Source organism: Ailuropoda melanoleuca, chromosome 14 (assembly GCF_002007445.2).
Source record: "Ailuropoda melanoleuca isolate Jingjing chromosome 14, ASM200744v2, whole genome shotgun sequence".
In the NCBI taxonomy this organism is placed as follows: domain Eukaryota; kingdom Metazoa; phylum Chordata; class Mammalia; order Carnivora; family Ursidae; genus Ailuropoda; species Ailuropoda melanoleuca.
The window spans coordinates 92,824,347-92,844,716 of NC_048231.1; the positions used below are offsets into that span (position 1 = coordinate 92,824,347).

At 50.2% G+C, this 20,370-nt stretch overlaps 1 protein-coding gene across 1 annotated transcript in view; it reads left to right on the forward strand.

The window, feature by feature from the left end:
- Window positions 1-20,370, forward strand: part of LOC109489356 — an 87,324-nt gene that overhangs the window by 6,739 nt on the left and 60,215 nt on the right. The window contains exons 5-8 of the mRNA XM_034642213.1: window positions 13,731-13,882; window positions 14,750-14,884; window positions 15,355-15,504; window positions 19,602-19,663. Coding sequence (XP_034498104.1) covers window positions 13,731-13,882; window positions 14,750-14,884; window positions 15,355-15,504; window positions 19,602-19,663 — 499 coding nt within the window. The remainder of the gene's footprint in view (window positions 1-13,730; window positions 13,883-14,749; window positions 14,885-15,354; window positions 15,505-19,601; window positions 19,664-20,370) is intronic.

Here is a 20,370-nt window from a genome sequence, read left to right on the forward strand (position 1 = left end):
GGGGCCCACCAGGGGCGCCGTTGGGGGGAAGAGGGAGGTCGGGGGCGCATCTCGGTCCCCGGGAAGGGGGGGCCACCCCACCCCTCATCTCTCCAAGCACTTTTATGAACTTTTAGGAAAGAGAGAGACACCCAGAGGAGGCCACCACCGAGGGGTGTTGTGAGGCCGAGATGGTGGATGCGAACTCCAGAAAAACGCAGGCTGCAGCTGGGCCCACCTCGGATCGTCCCTGCTGGAGGCGGACGGCACCCCGGGGAGGAGGAGCCAGCCCCGTAAGGTCGGAGCCCGCGAGCGCCGGAGGGCCGGCAGGATCGAGGCTCCGCAGCGCCCAGCAGCCCCCTCCCCGCTGCCTGCGCCCCCGCGCCGCCTCCCCTCGCCGCCTGGAAGAAGGTGAGGAAGGGCCCTTGCCCAGGGGCTCGGGGCACAGCTTCCCCAGGACCGGTGGTTAGAAAGCGCTTCTCCGTACCCATCAGCCTGGTGCTCAGCTAGGCCAGGCTCTGGGGCCAACGGGGCAGGCAGCCCCAGAAGGCTGGGAAATCTTTCCTTTCAGGTGTCTTCTTTCCTTCTCCATCCCCCCAGGATCCTACTGCCATCTGCCTCAGGTTTGCATTCTCAGTATTTGGGTCCGTCCTGAATGGAGAAGGGAGAGACTAGGCCTGCGAACGTCTGCAAGAAGGGCCTTGTCCACCTCAGCACTGGGTAAATGTTGAACGAATGAAGTGAGGAACCATCCCTCTCGATCTTCCTGGAATCAGGAAAGGATGATTCTCCACCAAGTGGACATTTTGGGACCACAACAGCCCTAATAAGGAGAAATCAGGAGGGCTTCACACCCCTGGATCTTTTCCCCCTTGAGATGGGAAAAGGCCCTTCAAACTTCCTTAGAACAACAGTTGGAAAGGCAGGAAAAAAACAGAGCAAACACAAATGTGGAGACATGTTCAAAAACACAATTTTTTGTTTTTTGTTTTTTTAACGAGTAAAACAGTTAAAATCCCTGGTCTTAGAGACCCAATCTTAATTCTCCCCCAGGGATAACCACTGTTAATGTGATTTGTGGCCAGCCTCATCCCATCACTCCCACCTGGGCTTCCCTGCTGCCTCCCACCTGGGCTTCCCTGCTGTTCTTCACACCCAGGACAGCGCCCCCTGCAGGGGTTTGTGCCTATGTTTCCTCCACCTGGAAACCCCACCTCGCCCCGCTCTGTCCTTTCTTTTCTTTTTTGGGAAGGGGTATTTTATTTTATTTTTATTACAGTATAGCCTTCATATAGGAAAGTGCACAAACTTTAAAGTATGCAGCCCAGTGAGTTTTTACATAATTGTGTACATATATATTCCCCCAGGTAGAGATACTCGTGCCAGCTCGCCAGAAGGCTCCCCTATGCTTTGAGCCAGTGCCCTCTCAGAGGTGACCACTGTTCTGACCTCATCACCATAGATTCCTTTTGTCTGTTCGCATGAGTCATCTAATGTCCTTTTGTGTCTCCAGCACTTTCTATGGGGGCTCATTCCCATCTTCCAGGTCTCAGCTCAGATGTCACCTCCCCACCCCCCTTCCTCTCCATAGCATTAACCCTGACCTTTTTTTTTTTTTCAGAGCACTTCTCGTTTGCAATTTCTTTTTGTGTACTAGTTTACAGTTTTTCTGTGCAACTAGAAGGTAAGTGCCCTCTTCTGTCCCCTGCTGTCTCCTGAACCCATAGTCCAAGGTCTAGCATATGCAGACGGTCAACAAATATTTATTCAGTGAATGAATTTGTGTGTAAATGAAAGAAAGAAATGCCCCAGGTATCAATTTGTGTGGTCCTGAATCTAGAACTAATTATAGTTTGTCCAAATGCTGGCCTCTGCCGGAGTCCTCTGTGCTTCTTGTTACAAAGACAATATTCACCAAATTCAAATGTGTAGACTTAGAAAGACTGGAGTTGTTCCAGTCGGCCTGGAAGCAAAAAGTGGGCTAATTCTCACTCTCTCTAACAGGATTGCTTTCTCCACCAAGACTGGGCTTTCGCTTTATGCCATTGAATCAGTGTTTTATAAAACAACTCCACTTTGGCTACATAAAAAAGACTCTCAACAGTGGTAATCTCTATTGGAGTGAGTGAGGATAATGTTTTTAAAACTTCCTTTATATCTTGCCATGTTTTAAAAATAAGCACATAATAACTTTTTAGAAGAACTCGCATTGTGGTAAAACACTTAACATGAAATTTACCATCGTAGCCAATTTTCAAGGATACAGACAGTTCGGCACTGTTCGGTACATTCACCGGGGGTGACCAATCTCTGAACTGTTTCAACTTGCAGAGCTGAAACTCTGTAGCCTCTAAACCACAACTCCCTGTCCCCTGGCCCCTCCACCCCTTCTACTTTCTGTCTCTGAATTTGACGACTGTAGGAACCTCCCAGAAGTGAATCAGTAATGGAGCATTCGGTATTTGTCTTAGTGACTGGCTTATTTCATCGAGCATAAGGTCTTCAAGGAGCACCCTTGTAGCGTGTCAGAATTTCCTTTCTTTCTAAGGCTGAATGCTATTCCGTTGTATGTGCATGCCACACTGTTTATCCGTCATTCCTCGAGGGACGCATGCGTGGCTCCCACCTTTGGCTTTTGTGAATAATGTAGCTGTGGGTAAAGCAGAGCATCTCTTCGAGGCCCTGCTTGCAGTTATTTCGGGTATATATCTGGAAGGGGAATTGCTGGGTCATATGATGGTTCTGTTTTTCCTTTTTTGAGGAACCTCTGTGCTGTTTTCCACGGCGTCTGCATCATTCCACATTCCCACCAGCGGGCGTAAGCATTCCGATTTCCCCAGATCCTCACCAGCACTTGATATTTTCTGGTTTCTGGAGAATGGCCATCCTAGTGGGTGTGAGGTGATACCTTGTGGTGGTTTTGATTTAAATTTCCTTGATGACAAATGATGTTGAGAGCATCATTTCATGTGCTTGTTGGCCATTTTTACATCTTCTTTGGAGAAATGTCTGTTCAGGTCCTGTGCTCATCTTTAATCAGTTTATTTGTGTTTGTTGTTGTTGAATTCTGAACAGGTTGTACTTTTAAGATCAGAAAAGAATTTGATTTTATAAAGAAAGAGGGGGAGAGGGGCACCTGGGTGGCTCAGATCGTTGAGTATCTGCCTTCGGCTCAGGTCATGATCTCAGGGTCCTGGGATCCAGCCCCTCGTCCGGGCTCCCTGCTCAGTAGGGAGTCTGCTTTTCCCTCTCCCTCTGCCTCTTCCCCCTGCTCATGCTCTGTATCTCTCTCTCTCTCAAATAAATAAATAAAAAGAAAATCTCTAAAAGAAAAAAAAAAACAAAGAGGGAGCGAGCATACAGAAGGCCAGTCAAGAGAGTGCAGTTGTTAAAAGCTCGGGCTCTGAAATTAGAGCATTCAGTCACCATAATTGCTGAGTACCTTCTATGTAAGTCAGAGTAAGCCAACTAACACACAACCTGAAAAGCTCAGTGACCTAATGCTGTAAAAGTCTTGCTCGCTTACTTCCAGTCCAGTGTGCTCTCAGGTGGAGGGGGAGAAAGGATGTACGTTATGGAGGGTCAGTAGGTCGTTCAGAGACCCTGCGTCATGTGGTCAGTTAGGGATCTCGGTTGCTTACGTCCTGTGACACTGACGTCCACAAGATGTGGCCTCCACGGTCACCATGGGAGGGGATAAAAGGGAGAGTCACACAAGGGTAACTTTTTATGGACCAGTCTCTGCCTGTATTACATCAGCCTAAGCTTGTGATACAACCCCACCCACTACAAAGAAGACTGGGAAACATCCTTTTCCTGTGTGCCCGGAAGGAAAGGAAATTGCACTGTCTCTCCACAGTACATCCCTTTGGTCACCAAACCATCTCTTTCTTCTTCCCACACATGGAAACACTCATCCCCTTCTCTCGGGAGACAACCCCAAGTTGCACCCAGGATCTCCAGGTCATGTACCTTCTCCCTTGAGACCATATATCACTCCTATGTTCTGGTGACCAGTGAATTAAGGGGGGATACGTTGTCTGCCCCACTCTCCACACCGAACACACAGTAGCAAAGTAGAAAGAACAAAATTCCCATTGAGAAAAGGGAAGGCACAATAGCCCCTGGTACAGAAGAGTGATAGACTCCTTCCTGTGAAACAGGCTTTGGGAGGGTTCCCTGCCCTGGCAAGGGGGGAGTCCCTGATTCCATTCTGGTCTGACCTCTGAAGGGCACGCCCTGCCCATGTTTCTTCCTGACCTCATCTTCACCTCAAAGGAGTTTCTCCTGTTTTAGTCTCTCCCCTGAAGACACCTGAAGCATTCTTTGGGGAGGAAGCCCTTCTCCTTAACAACATCCAGTTCTTGGAGCTTTCCTTCTGCTTGCTTATGGAACCTGAAGGGTGGTTTCATGTCTGCCATTTTTAGGGTGACTTTACAATTTCTCTGGCAGTAATTCTTCCAGGAAGTTAGTGGGCTTAGTGAAGTGGGGGAGAACTCTGGGAAGGGCAGGCCTACTAGAAACCCACGCACAGATGTGGACAGACTAGTTGGATATAGGGGAGTAGTCCAGGCCGGAAGGGGACACTAGGGAGCCATTACCATGCCACTGCATTTATTAGCTGTATAGACAGAGAAGAGAAGAAGTCCAAACACTGAGCCCTGGGTCACTCCAGTGGCCAGAGAGGGGTAGAGGCTCCAACCAGGAGATGAAGGACCAAGGGGGAATCAGTGAAAATGCAGAAGTGTGGGAAGACAAGGGAAGAACATGTCTCAAGGAGGGTGTGCAGATAGGTCGCTAAGGTGAGGACTGAGGCTTGACACTGATGACCTCCTCAAGGTCATTGGTGACTCTAGGAAGGGCAGTTTCCATGGAGGAGTGGAGTGAGAGTCTGAGTGAAATGGCATCAGTTAACAAGGGGAGGAGAAAAGTGAGTGACCGTGACCACGAACAGAATCGCCTTGCTATGAAGGTGAACAGGGACAGTTGGCCCTTGTCCCCCAAGAGAGGGCACAAGGTGTGGCACAGATGCTGGGAGATGGGACAGTGGAAAATGAAATCTGCAGAAATAACATTTGTCGCCTGAATTTGGAACCCAGTGAGCAGCTGAGGGGGAGGATGAAGAGATGTGTGGGGGTCTGGGGAGAGGAAAGTAGGCAGGAGTGGGCCGGGGAAATGGCGGCACGCTGGGCAGCAGGAAGGGCCCTGGATGTTCGGGTCCTGCCCTGAAGGAGAGACTGGCCCGCGGGGCTAGCATCTGTCTTCATCAGGTGCGGCCGTGTGAGCACGGACATGGAGCAGGCACAGGGTTTGAGGAACCGAGGCTGGGGTTTTTGCCACCATCGGCGCTGCTGGTTCTCTGGTGTTCAGGTTTGGACTGGAGCTCCCCCGCCTGCTGTCCTGGGCCTCCAGCTTTCAGAGCCTTCTCAGCCTCCGTCACTGCAGGCCCCAGTCCCTCCTAATAAACCTTTCTATGCTGTTGGTTCTGTTTCTCTGGAGACCCCTATGCAAGGCATGGAGGGGAAATAAGAAGGAGAGAAGGATGGGGGTGTGGCAGGCTCAGAGAGGAGGGAGGGGGAGTCCTGGAAGAGCAAGGGGAGCACCTGGCCCGTGCTGGGGTCACCTGAGAGCAGCAGCAGCAGTGCCCTCAGGACCCAGCCGGGTTTGGTTTGTGCGTGGAGGTAAAGAGAACATTCAGTGCCGAGGCTGCAAATGTAGGACGCAGAGGGAGTTGGAGAGGGTGGGAGATGGGGTCAGAGAGGGGGATACACAAAGCCACAAACGGCTTCATGCCCCACAGGAGGGGCTTTGGGTCTCAGGTATTTAGTGGACACATGTCCTTCCTCAAAGAGGGTAAGAAACACTCAAGGTCACAAGATGACTCAGTGACAGAGACGGGACGTGATCCCAGTGCCGGAGCCCAGACTCTCCCCAGTGTTCTAGGCTTCTTGGTGGAAAACACTGGAGTCACTAGTCTACCTCCTATTCCAGAAAACCCTAGGACTCCAATCATCATTCCTTTCATACCAAGGAGACCCCTGTGTCAGTGGTTTAAACCCTTCTGGGCTCACAGATCTCTCTAAGATGCTGGACAAAATCTGTGGATTTTTCCCAGAAAAGTTTCCATGTCCACAAGATATCACCAGCTGTTTCCAGGGGTTGTGGACTTTTTGAAACACATCTGAAGCCCCCAGATTGATACATCCTACCCTCTGGCCTCCATGTCTCACGGAGGTGGAGCTGAAGCGAACGGGAACTGGGTCCTGAAACAAAATGGTCCCGTGGCCCTAATGTGACCTCTGTTAGCAGGGCCCCGTTTTTAAGGGCCAGGTGACCCAGGAAGCCATTTCCATCCTTCGCCGCCTTGGCAGAAACCTCCCTGGCTGTTGCCTGGACACCAGGACAGGGGAGAAGAAGGCATTTGGTTGGAAATGTGAGGAGTGGCCTCCTCGGTGGGGAGTCCACGGTGGGGAGTGGGGGTGGCCATTGTGCAGCTCTGTGCCACCCAGGGCTCATAAAGGTACATCCCACTACTCTCCCCCCTCTCCCCCCCACCCACCTCAGTGCTAAGTAGGTCACCGGGCCTGCTCAGAAGCCCTGTGGAAGTGTGTCCTCCGTCAGCAGATCAGCCCTGTCTGGGAAGCTTCCGGGGGCTCCTCTCTTGAGAACACCCAACACAACCCCAGAAAGACAGCCTGGTGGGGGTGTGGCTAGAATTTACCTGCCCCCCACAACCCCACAGGGAGTTCCTCCAGTGGATGCCTTATGCTCTTTTCCAGTCTCCAAATTAACAACCATTTCCAACTGGAAATCTAACTTATGCCTGGGAGCGGAAAGGGCAGCTGTCCAGATGGACCAGGGCTTAGAAGTGAGTGACCCCAGGGAGGCAGCCGGCTTTAGCTGACAGGAACCTGCCACGTCGTAGGACACTCTGGAGGCCTGGAGAGGTTTGCAGATACCCCTGGGGAATTAGCAGGACCTTGAATTAGCTTGCTGGCCAAACATGCTTCATTTTCTAGTCCCCAGGAGTACCTGGTTTTTTCTGTCTTTTCACTTGATGCTAAAGAAACCCAGCCATTGTCTCACACTGGAAAGGAAATAATCCACTTGCCTTCTCCTCCTCCTCTCCTGCCCCCTTTTTACTGGAGAATATGAAGACTCTCCCAACAGTCGTCACAGTAAGAGCAGCCCTTCATCTTATTAATGACAGCAAGAATGCGGAGCATCGAAGTAAGCAGCTGTCTCAGTCATTAGGATATTGAAATGGACTCAGGCTGGATATGCTGAGAAACCAGGACTCTTTCATGTTTTGATGACAATACCAAAGCCTAATTTCTAGGCAGTTGCTAGATCACCAGATTCCCATCACCCACATCGAATATGGTCGTTTCCTAGACCAGTAGAGCCCATGTATCTGCCCCGCTCCTCCCTGGACACGCTCTGCTGGGTGTTCCTCCGTCCTCCTGCTCACAGATCCTGCCCCCTCCAGACCTCTGCATGTCACCGCTCTGATCCCCCTTCATCACCAGCCGCTTCTTCGCTCTGACTTCCAAGAGAGAAGTGGATTGGCCATCGTACTCGTTCGCTAAGGCGGTCCTCGGATCGGGCCACTTCCGTTCTGATCAGCTGTGGAGTGTGTCTTACATGGTACAACATTGGATAAAAGTGGAGACAGCTTGCCTCTCCGAGAAAAGGCATGCATCTAAGGGACCCCGTAACACGTCTCCCAGTACAGAATTTCAAATACGCCTTCACATCATCCAAAGCCACAGTGGTTACTGCCCCAGGAATGACAGGGCAGGGCCGTTTCAGAAACTACTTGCTCAGCACAGAGTCACTTTCACCCCTGGTTATGTTGATACCCCTTCTAGATATTTCTCTCCATTCTGCAGTCCATTTACTAAATGGTTAACATAAGCACAGCCGCTGTAGGTTCCATATGACCTTGGAACAGAAAGGACTCATTGCATGGGCACAGAGACCCACCTTCCCCACTTCCTCCTGGATCCACACATTCCAGTGATGGCAGGGACGGCAGCATCCTTGTGACTTGTCCCCAGTCTGTCATGAGTCTGCAGACACCATCCTAGCCTCCACTCTTAGATTAATCAGCTGTGTGGGCAGTGGGAGAGTTCGGGGGTGCCCCAGTGACCTCACTTGGCATTGCAGTGACTTCCGGTTGCTCCCTGTGATTTCTGGAGCCTCTGCCTGCTGGCAGGCTTGTGCCACGTTTCGGGGGGTGGGGAGGGCCTGCGTCCCAGGAGTTGCTACCTGGCTTCCCAGCTCTGTCCTCAGCTCTCAGGACTAATCAAGGGACCAAGAATCCTTGCAACATTCGTTGGGGCGAGACATGCCCCTTCTCATTAGGCTGGGGATTTTTATGATGCTGTAGCTTTTGCAGAGCCCCTGGGGGCCGCCCCTCGATTTCCCGCTCTGGGGCCTTTGGCTTAGAGATGAATGATTTTGCATGATCATGTGTTTGGACCACCACAGCCTTTGGAATGGCCAGCTCTCAGCAGCTGCAACTGGGCCCAAAAGACCGTAGTCGCAAAGCCTTGGTTGCCTACTGGTAACCTGGGCTGGTCTCCCCGTGCTAGTGGCTGGCAGGGGGTGGGGGAGCACGAGAGTCTAGCGTGTGAGTGCTTTTCCTCCTGGATCTGATTTTGACCTTGTTGCCTGATCGTAGGCTGGATCGCTTTGACACAGAAGTTGAGGGTGGGGCAGGCACTGCGAACACACATTGCAGACTATCATTATGTTGTATGAAAGTCAACGACATTTAAAAATAAACTCGGTCACTTTGGCAGGCTGCCAGTGGGTTGGCATTTCCATACACAGTGCCACTCACTCCACTGAGGGCCCCGGGAGGTCCACACTCTTGCTGCCCCAACTGTGATCTCATTGGAGCCTCCAAATAATCCCTGAGTCTGGCTTTCGGATTCCCCATCTTACAACTGGGGAAACTGAGGCAGAGAACATTTAAGTGACTTGTTCAGAGTAACAGGGCAAGAATAAAGATCTTAATTTCTTAACTTTTAACCCTATTCTGGGCCTTCAGTTTGATGTGAGAAAGTCTGTAATTTTCACATGGAGGTGTGTCCGTGAGGGGTGTTTCTCAAGTAAGGGAGGAGAGCTCAGTGGAGGCTTAACAAGGTCACCCTACTTGATGCCTCCAGGCGTCCCGGTTGCCGAACTTGGCTTCCTCCTTTGTTAGAAATTCACTTTGCTTGCTACTGTGCTCATTACACATTGTTCTGCTGGCGCGGCAGAACGGATAATTAACTCCCAGGCTCGGCCATCCCTTTGTCCTGAGCACTTTGCATCCTCTCCGTCTTTCTCCTCTGGAGATCAAACTCTGTATCCCTTTCTTGAGTTTCCTTTGATGCAAGCCTTTATGGCTGGGAGGATGGGCTTGTCAGTTGCTGTTCTAAGGACTCGCGAAGGTCATTTCGGTCTGCTTCTGGAAAAAGGATGACTTTGGAGGAAGGCAACCCAGCAGCCTCCCTTCCTGCAATTTGTTTGTTTATGTGTTTACCTCATGTCTTTTCAGCAGTCATTGTCCTATATGTGAAAAGACGAAGCCTTATTTTGACAGCTGGGCAGTGTCTTTGATATTGGGAGGTGTCATTCGGGAAAAGGGGGCGGTGACAGCAGATGGGCAGCAGCTGGTCTGCCCTGCAGTCTCCCCTGAGCACAGCTGTGGGTGGCTGCAGTGGGATTGGGGTGAGGGGGTGCGTCTGTGTCTGTTTTGTGTTTTGCCAAGTTCCCGGGGCTGGATATCATTAGGCTGCAAGCACTGTGCTCTGATATGTTCGAACCAGGAGTTCCCAGCAGCAGGGAAAAGGGAAGGAGAAGGAGCAAAGAGACAGGAGAGGAAAAGTAAGGAGAGGAGCCGAGATCCCCCCATCCCACCCAGAGGTGGAGTCCGAGTGATGGGGAAAGGCCCTGAGGTGGGGAGAGAAACCCCAGGAGGAGAAAGGGGAAAAGGAGGAGGGGTGGCAGGGTGCTTGGTGCGTGGTTGGGGTAATTGCCTGGACTTGGGCTTTGTCCTAGTCTGTTCAGGCTGTTATGACAAAATCCCGCAGACTGGGTGGCTTGTAAACAACAGAACCCTCTTTCTCTTGTTTCTGACGGCTGGGTGTCCAAGATTGGGGTGCCCATATAGTCTGGTTTTGGTGAGGGCCCTCATTCTGGTTAGACTGCCCACTTCTCTCTCTGTCCTCACGGGGTGGACGGAAGGGCTGGGGGTGCTCTCTGTGTCTTTTTTATAAGCGCACTAACCCCATTCATCGGGTTCCACCCTCATGACCTAAGCACCCGCCAGAGGCCCTACCTCCTAATACCATCACTCCATGCAGGGAGGAGGAGCTCCACATGTGCTGTTACATGGACACACTCAGTTCAGAGCAGGCTCTCTCCTGAGATCTGCAGATTGGCATCACAGAGGCGGCTGCCGCCTTAGTGCCGGGAGCGGGAAGCCTCTAGGGCTCCCCCGCCACCCGGGGCCCACAGCCCACTCCTGAGCTCTCATCAGCCAGGGGAGGTGAGAGGTGGAAAGCCGTTTGCCAGCTGGCCAGCTCTGTGGGCTGCCTGTCCAGGAAACTAAATGTGCAGGAGAAGAGACTTTCTAGCTCTTTCTCAGGCTCCCAAGGCAGACAATGAATGTCTATCCTGGTATTGCTGTTCCCTCAGGATTGTGGGGTCCACAACTGCCCGGCTCACATGTCTGTCCAGCTGCAGGACCAGCTCACAACCAACCCCTTCTCTCTCTCTCTCTCTCTCTCTCTCTCTCTCTCTCTCTCTTCTCTCTCACACACACACACACACACACACACACACACACCGACACACATGCACACACAAGCATCTCTCCCCTTCTCCCTCCTTCTGTTCTCAGTTTTCTGCCCTGGGTGTTCCTTGTCACCACCACCAGAACCAGGTCCTACCCGAAGGCCCACAGAGACCAGGGCTTTGTGGGGGATTCTGACCCAGTGCCATTCCTGAGCCTCAAGGGTTAAGACAGGAATCCCAGAGACAAGTCTCTGCTTTATTACTCGCTGAGATGAGCCTTTGAGTAGAGCTGGATGCAGACACGGGAGTGGACACCCCTCCAGGGTCTGTGACAGGGACATCAGCCATTGGATCTCAGGGAGGACAGGCAGGCCCCTTCCTGGCCCCCTGCCCTTCAAACTCAGATTATCCCACTAAACCAGGGCAGCCAGGACCAGCCTTGACTGTGAGGCAGAACCACAAGCCCAGAGGTGTTGCTGGAAGGCCCAGAGCCTGCTTGGGGTCAGCTGCTTTCTCCCTTACAGTCTGCAGACGGCGAGTAAGAGTCTGCTTCCCCGCAGGGGTGCCTCTGTGGAGCTGAGGAGGCCACCCCACATGCCACCACGGTTCTGTTGCAGCCCTTCCTGGCAGCCACTGTCGGCTGCGAGGTCATGGAAGCCTTCCCCTCGACGACACACTCTGCTGACGGAAGCTGAGTAGTCCAGGGAGGAATTCCAGCACTTTCTAAAGAAGGGCCTGGCCACACAGAGACCCAGCCCTCAACTCCATATCTTGGAGGGAAGAGGATGGCTGCGTCTGATCATTTCCATAGGCTTCTTGCCATCGTGTCCTTCTCGGGTCAGAAGTTTCCAGAACTACAGCCACTGGGGGAAGTTCCAAGGAGACTGGTGGTCCCCAGCATTCAGTGTTGTAGAGAGCTCAAGGAAAGCATTTACCAAGTCTTATGACTAGGAAGCCCCCTGAGACAGAGAAGCTGCCGAGAACGGTGGGCTCCTTTGGGGATCTTGGCTGAGACCATATGATGTAGGCAAGAGGGGGAGACCCCAACAAGGGCATCCCCGGGTGGCTCAGTTGGTTGAGTATCCGACTCTTGATTTTCGCTCAGGTCATGATCTCAGAGTTGTGAGTTCAAGCCCCGCATCAGGCTCTGCATTCAGTTTGGAGTCTGCTTAAGATTCTCTCTCCCTCTGCCCTTCCCCCACTTGTGCACATGTTCTCTCTTTCTCTCTCTCTCTCTCTCAATAAATAAATAAAATCTTTTTTAAAAAAGGGAGGAGCTGTAATTATTTTTTAAGATTGAAGAGCTCAGGTAGCATGGTATTAATAATTCGGGAACAACACTGTCATAAATGTCACAACAGTTCATTTCTGACCTTTGTCGCGTGGCAGCTGACATTCACTTGTGTGACCCACACTTCCGGGACTGAGAGCCAGCATATTCCTGGGGAGTGATGAGGGCTGTCCTTCCACCTCTGCTATAGAAAGCATCCTAACACACGCGCCCGTAGTGGGGACTTTATTACAGAGACAACACTGAATTGCCTGTGATTTGTCAGACTGTTGTAATAAACCAAAGACTGTCCCTTTAACAGCAACAAATTAGTATCGTGCCTTGCGAGAATATAAACCAGTAAGAAACTCAGTGAGGTTGAAAACCGTGATGGTTCAAACAACACCCTCATATACCCACGCTTCTCTTTTTAAAAAATACCAGTGCGAGCCAACTTACAGAAAAACCTCATAAACACAAAACAGCTATTTGTTTTACAGAATTTCTCTCTGGATATATACTGATAATATACATCAGTTTACAAAGCTGCACTTGGTATGTGCATACAAACTCATGTTCTTTTCTTCACTATTTCATTTACGCATTTCCATTGACCAGCATAGTCTCCCAACATCTGGTAGCTAAAAATATATTATTGATTAGTGTTTCCTTATTATTGAGTATTAGTGGTTTTCACTATTTACTTTATAAATCGTGCTTCTATGTATTTTGTACAAAACCATTTCCATTTTGAGGTACAGCCTCCCAAAGTGAAACTGTGGGGTCGAAGGGTATAAAGGGTTTAATACTTCATTATGGATTCCCGGATTCCTTTCTGCAAGCATAAATCTATTTTTAGTTCCACTGGCAATATATAAATAACCAATTCCCTTCAGGCCGAACAGATTTTTTTTCTCTTTTTGTCCTTCTTCCTACTTCTTCCTTTCCTCCTTCTTCTTCCTTTTCTTCAATAGTATGAAATATTACGCAAGGATTATTTTCAATTTTTATTCCAGAAGTGGAAACGAGGGGTAGATCCCGTGTTTCACCCACCGCAGTGGCACACAGCCTGCTGGTTCACGTGCGTTTGAACGTGTGTGACTGGTCAGAGGGGAGTGTGCAGCCGGCCCAGAGCACGTCCCCAATGCCCCGGCTCGGGCGATGGGTGGACAGTGGACAGTGAGTGCCCAGCTCTCGGCGTCTTGGGGGCATTGAGGAGAATATGGCGTCATGAAGCCACGTGACACCACACATCACTCCTCAAGAGCTCTCCTTGCTGTCTTCCGTTCTAAGTATGGCAACCACGTGTCCTTAGTCTGCTACCATTTCAAACAGTTGGTCCAGTTGTCCCCTTACAGTGCGCCCATTCTTTTCAAGCCATGCGTCCTAAATTTGAATTTGGAAAATATGGTCACTACTATTTTGGTATATTGGTCTCACCCACTCTACTAGATACAAGCCTAAGAGTAAAGACTGAGTCGTAGTCGTCATTCCAAACCTGTGTGGTCCCTTGCCTCCTACTTACCCTACCCTTTCATTCTAAAAGTGGTTCTGTTTGCTCGCGTGTTGCTTGGACAGCTGCTTTTCTTTGAAAATACAGATTTTAAAATAGCACTCATCTCTTTCTTCTAAGCTGTGTGTGTGAAACTAAGTTCTGCAGACAGAATTTTCCTTCATGTTTTATATGCAGCAAGATACAAGCTAACGACAATAATATTGCTCATCCAATTCATCCTTCTGACTACTCCACTGTGGTGATGACAGCTGAGTGGTGTTTGAAGTCACAAATGTCACTGCTTTCACTTAGTATACGAATTAAAGTCGGCATGGCCAAGGAAAGAGGTGAGCCATAGGTGTCATTCATATCCCGAGCTTTCAGTACAGCGCTGTGAATCCATAGCTTTTCATAAATGTAAAGATGAACACATTTAGAAATTACATGCTAGTCCAGCACACCCATACACCAGATCTTCCAGGGTATCAGGAGAAGAATTCTGGCAAATGCTTTGATTCTAAATTCTTCACATGCCACTGATTTTATTACAGACCCCAGCACTTAACATTTTCTTCCAGAGTCCCCCCTTCCCGGTACAGCTCTCTAGGAGCCGGGCTGCTTGGACTGGCACAAAGTGTTCAAAATGCAAGGAGGCCATGGCTGTCCTCAACCTGTAATAGCTCAAAATCGAGCTTGTGCTGCAGACGGGCTGCGTGAGTGTGGAGTGAAAGGATAGCTTAGCATTTATAAATTGGTATATTTGAGCCAGCAGCAATGGTCTTTTATTGTCCGTTAGGTGTTTACCCACCACAAAACTTTGAAACACAAATTCAAGGTGAATGAACAAGTATCCTTTGGAAGGTAAACATCATCTCTCCCACCTGTGGGCTCCCAGGACGGTGGCTTAAGTGGCTGATGTGCACATAGGGCGGTACAAGATATCTTCCACATCTCCTGACTCTATCACGCCGGGCCCCAACCCTGAGCCTTCAAAGTCCAGGGCACTTCACCCTTCACAATCCTCTGCTGCCCAGAAGTCATGCTAGGACTGCCATGGCTTGCTCGCACTAATGCCCTAGAGCTTCAGGTCACCCGGCAAGTGTCTGTTTTGTCCTCCTCCCAACTTTCTGCATGACATCAGCTAGACGTGATGCCCAGCAGGAGGGAGTGGGCTGGAGACTTGGCCCATGTTAACTCTGCGACATGGCTTCCAGGGGCCAAAGACGAAGCAAGATGGGAACTCCACTGGCGTCGGAGGCTGGAGGTGGGAATATGGACTCGGAAGTCTGGAGTGTCCACTAGCGGGCTGTCCAAGGAGAACCCCAGTGGCCATCAGGACCAGGGAAGAGGTATGGTATGAACAGGAATGGGCTGGGCCTGGGAACTGCAGGGAGGGCTCTGAACGGACAGAACTGGCTTCTAGACCCAGCTAGATTACCTATCAGAACAAGTAGCAAGAGCTAAGATAAAACCGTGGTTCTGGACCCTAGATGAAGGCGAGAGATTCTGTGACCTAGAAATCTCTGCTGGGGTCCCTGGCACTAAGGGTTGTTTGCTCATCAGCATATACACGGAGCTCCTCTCACGGCTGCACAGAGACCCGGGGGCTGGGGAACATAGCAGTAGTAAGATCAGCATGGCTCCTGCTTCTGTGGAAGAAAACATTTGGGGGTGTGGGAGGGGATTCAGTAGGAGGAGCTGGGATCGATAGAACTTAGCATTTCTAACTAGGCCCCAGAACTCACACCTGAGCTAGGACTTCATTGTCAAGTCTGCCAGATTACTAATCAATTTCCTGCCTTCCCCATGTCTGGCTCAGGAGCAAGATGGACTGTGTGGACAGAAGAGCATCACTTCTCAGCTGAGAGCCCTGGGAAGCAGCCTCAGACGGGTGTCTGCACGCTCGTGTGCACGGCAGCACGATTCACAACAGCGGAAAGGTGGAAGCAACCCGAAGGCCCATCCGTGGGTGAGTGGATAAACAAAATGGGACCATACCCACCTTGGAATATTACCCAGTCTTAAGAAAGGAAATTCTGACGAGCTCCAACCTGGATGAACCTTGAGGACATTATGCCAGTTGAACAGAGGCAGCCACAAAAAGACCGATGATGCTGTGCGATCCTACTCACGTGAGGGTCCCCGAGCCCACAAAGTCATAGAAACAGAAAGTAGAATGGTAGCAGCCAGGGGCTGGGGGAGGGGAAGGGGCGGGGCTTCATGGGGCTCGACTTTCAGGTTTTCATGATGAAAAAGTTTCGGAGATCGGTCTCAAAAGGCTGTGAATCTACTTAACTCTATTGAGCTGTACAATTAAAAATGGTTAAGATGGGGAACGTTATGTGTTTTCTAACTAACATAAAAAATAAATAAGAGGGGGAAAAGGAAGGGAACTGACACCTACTGCAACATGGATGAACTTGGCACGTCTTATGCTCAGTGAAATAAGCCAGACACAAAGGCCAAGTCCTGTTTGACTCCATATCTGGAGTGGTTAAATTCACAGAGTCAGAAGGTAGTCTGGTGGTGGCCAGGGGCTGGGGGGAGGAGGAATGGGAAATTTGTGTTTAATAGGGACCACGTTGCCCTCTGGGGGGGTAAGCATTCTGGAGATGGGGGTGGTGATGGTTGCACAATGGGAATGTGCTTCGTGCCGCTGAACTCTACCCTTAAAAGTGATGAGGAGGGCACGTTTTATATGATGGCTATTTTCCCACAATAAGTTTTTGTGTTTTTTAAGGCCCATAATATAGTCGAAAAGCTTCCTTCAAACTCAGAATTCTTTTCCAGGCCATCTTCCCCACCTGGCATGTCAACCCCATGAAATTTAGGAAACTCCAAAAGAATAAACTAACATGTTCCCTGGTGAAAAATAAAACAGAACACAACTGGGAAGAAACAGAAGCAGGGGAAATCATGAAGGGTGGGGGGTGGGGTGGGGTTGGCCCTTTCTATGAGCTTCCTCTGTGCCAGTGACTCCAATGTCCCGTGCTTCTCCAGCAAGCTCTCAGGTGATGCTGACGGTGCTGAGCGGGGACCACACTTTGGGAACCGTGGGCCTCCCTAAAGTTCTTTAAAGTGTCAAAACCACAGTGGGGGAGTTTGCAAGTTTTAGCAAGAAGGTTTATGTGGCAAGTGTGTTGCAATGCTGGGATCCTGAGTCCTTTAGACGTTTGTACTTCTGAAAGCTTCCCCAGCTGCGTCTGATGGAGTAGATTTTCGTTCTGCAGGGAAATTACATGCTGCCCTAAGCCTGGATTCGTTAGCTCACTGGACCTCAAAGGGTGGTCTCCACACCAGCGGCAGTGGCATGACCCGGCACTAGCTAGAGAACCGAATTCTCAGGCCCCACCCCAAACCTCCTGGAGCAGATACTCTGGGGCTGGGGCCCAGGAACTGGCTTTGACAAGCCCTTTGGGTGGTCTGATTCACAGCAAAGTCTGACAACTCCTTTTTCATCGATGTGCTGATGACTAAACCCGGGCTTTTTCCCCGTGCATGTGACCAATTACTGAAGAAAGGGACAGCTTATTCTTTTCTTTTTTTAAATGATTTTATTTATTTGAGAGAGAGAGAGAGAGAGCGCATGTGCAGGAGAGAGAGCATGAGCAAGGAGAGGGGCAGAGGGAGAGGGAGAAGCAGACTCCCTGCTGAGCAGGGAGCCCAACATGGCTGTGCTCCCTCCAGGACCCTGAGATCATGACCTGAGCCGAAGGCAGACTCTTAACCAACTAAGCCACCCAGGCACCCTACCCCCCACCCTGCCACCTTTTTTTTTTTTTTTAAAATATTGGCCTGGAAATGTGATTCAGATATTACTGGGGTTGGGAAAGTTAGTGGAGAGACTTACAAATACTCTGATACCAGGGACCACACCTAGCATAATTCATAGAAACTTCAAAGAGGCGAATTTTAGCTTAGTAACAGAAAAAGACTTTAATGACTGGGGGGACTCTGGTCACCGGGAGGGTTTTCTTGGGCTGTAGTGGCTGCACCCTCATTGGATGGGTTCTATGGGGACCCATCCACAGGGAGGATGGAGAAATTTAAGAAGGAATTGGACTGTGTCAAGGTTCCCAGATGACTGCCTGAACAAGGTCAGCGTCAGAGTCACCTGGGGTTGTTAAAAATAAATTCTGGAGTTCCAGTCACGAAGATTCTGGCACAGCTGGGATGGGACCCTGGCGTGGCACTGACCCACAGGGCACTTTGAAGTGCTGGGTCTGAGAATCTCTAAATGGGATGTATTTGCTGTCCCTTCCCAGTTCTACGACTGTACGAAAGAGGATAGAAAGGTTAGCTTCTAAAGGTTGGAAAATGCAGAGAGATCAAATAATTTTCTCCATCACATAAGAAGTCTACATTAAAAAGTAAAATGGATGGTAGTATTTTTAGCTTTACTAAGGGCACCCCTAAGAAATACGTTTAAACTACAGCAGAAAGGATTTGGATTAAAGGAAGAAAAAGAAAATCCTAGCAATGAGGATTATTAAACATCAGGATGGGCTAAAAGAGTTGATTGTGGAAGAGCCTTCTCTAGAAATTTCTAGAATGAGGAGACCTTCCCATCTGTCTGGAATGATGTCAGGGGGTAATTTTAGACTTCCTTCCAGCCTGGATGCCTATATTTCGATATACACAACAGCATAGTCAACTAATGCAGCCCGTTTCCCTCAAGCGTATAGGACAGCCTTCACGAAAGCTTCCCCCGTTATTAGATTGCTGATAAAGCCAAATCAGCAGGGCGCCTGGGTGGCTCAGTCGGTTAAACTACTGCCTTAGGCTCAGGTCATGATCCCAGAGTCCCAGGTTTGAGTTCCGCATCTGGCTCCCTGCTCAGCGGGGCGTCTACTTCTCCCTCTCCCTCGGACCCTCCCCACTCTCATGCTCTCTTTTTCAAATAAATAAGTAAAATCTTAAAAAAAAAATCAACAAACGGTGAACAGATGAATACTACTGACACACTAATAAGACCTGTGCTTGAATAGGAGGACACCTAATTTCCTGCCAACTAGTCACCTGATCCCCTGTGGGTGATCTCACAGCCATTGGCTTCTGTCTGAGCATTCGTCCATGGGCACCAGGTCTCTGATATCAAAAAATAAGAAAGGGGCTCTTCCTGACAACATCTGTCTGAAGTTCTGGTGTTGAGCTTCAGTTGGAGTTAGACGTCACGCCAAGCACCGCCAAGGGAAGGCCTTGGAGAGAACGGGGAGGCAGGAAGGAAGCCTCTGCACAGATAGAGATATGAATAGCAGCTGGAGAGAACGGGCTCCACCCTGGGAGTCAAGTGAGGAGCTGCCCTGGAGCCAGGGCAGGAAGATGGGACCCCAAGGTAAGCCAGCTGGGGCTAGGCCAAGAAGGAGAGGCAGCCATTGCTGCATTTAAATCTCTGAAGTATTTCTCCTTCGGGAAGGATAGTCCTAGGGAGACCCTTGTATGTCTTCAGTTGGAAGCATGACCGGAACTGATGGAGAGCTTGTGAAAACCCTTCCAAGTTGCCCGGCAAGTCTTCCCCTGTTAGGGGCAAAGTGCAGCATCGTAGCATAAAGCGCTGGCCCTAGAGTCAGGGGACTTGGACTACAGCCTTCCTCTCTCACTTGACCACAGATAAGTTTGTTTTTTTTTTAATACTTCTGGGCCTCAGTTTCCTTATTCAGACTATGAGGACAGTAAACAGCGCTGGGTGATGTCTGTGATTTCAGGAGATAACACCGAGTGCAGGGACTGGCCCATGATAAGTGCTCGGTAAGTGTTAGCTTTTCCCGTTTTCCTAAAGAAACTCATGGCTAAACTCTTAGATTCACCCAGAAACGGTGCCTCCCCAGTGCCAGGCTGACACCTGGCTCCAGTCTGTGACAAGGTTTTCAGCATTCCTTGGCCAAATGGGAAAAGTAAGAACAATGTCGGATGCATGCCTGTTGGCACAGGCTCGCCAGTGACAGCTTTCTTCCTCGGAGACGCACAATGTCCTTCGCTTTTGGAAATAATGAGCACAGAAGGTACTTTTAGTTTTATGTTCTTTGTCGCTTGAAGTTAATCCTTGGTTTTTTTCTTTTCTTCTAGTCCATGAAATCCGAGAGTCTGGGAACCATTCCCCTGGAGGGTGTGAGGGGAAACCAAGGAAGGTGGGCAGGGCTGTCTTGGTGGGTCGGTGTGACGCCCCACAGGGCCGTGAACTCCCAGCAGGCGGCTGTCCCTCCTTCTCCCACCAACACAAGCTTCTCTTCATGCTTCTCCTGATCTTCCTTCCCCCCTCTCCCTCTCCCTGTCTTTGAGGGCACTGCAGTCTTCCCTCTCTTGCTTTTGCTCCAGCCCTTGGAGGACAGCAGCTTAGGCCACCCCCGTACCTGCCACTTTGGCATAAGGATTATTTTGAGCTGAAAGCCATTGAGAAGAAGCAGATACAAGAACAGCTCTCAGCCCTCCCCTAGTCACCTAAAAGCAAGGTATAAATTTGTCAAGGTGTCCTGCTTCCCTCTCTGCCAGGAAGGACAGAAGTGAATCGCTGGACCCTGACCTCAACCATGGCAGAGAAACCCACATGACCCCTTTACTACCCTTGTCTTCCTGTAGTCCCCCCGGATGTTAACCTCACAACCTGCCTCCCTAGAAACTCAAAGCCCTTTTCTTGGTCTCATCACTTCTCTAAACATTTATTTTTCTTTTGTTAAGAAGCAATATAGGGATGCTTGGGTGTCTCAGTTAGTTAGGGGTCTGTCTTCAGCTCAGGTCATGATCCCAGGGTCCTGGGATCGAGCCCTGTGTTGGGGGGGGTCCCCTGCTCAGCAGGGAGTCTTCTCTCTCTGCTTCTGCCCCTCCCTCGGCTTGTGCT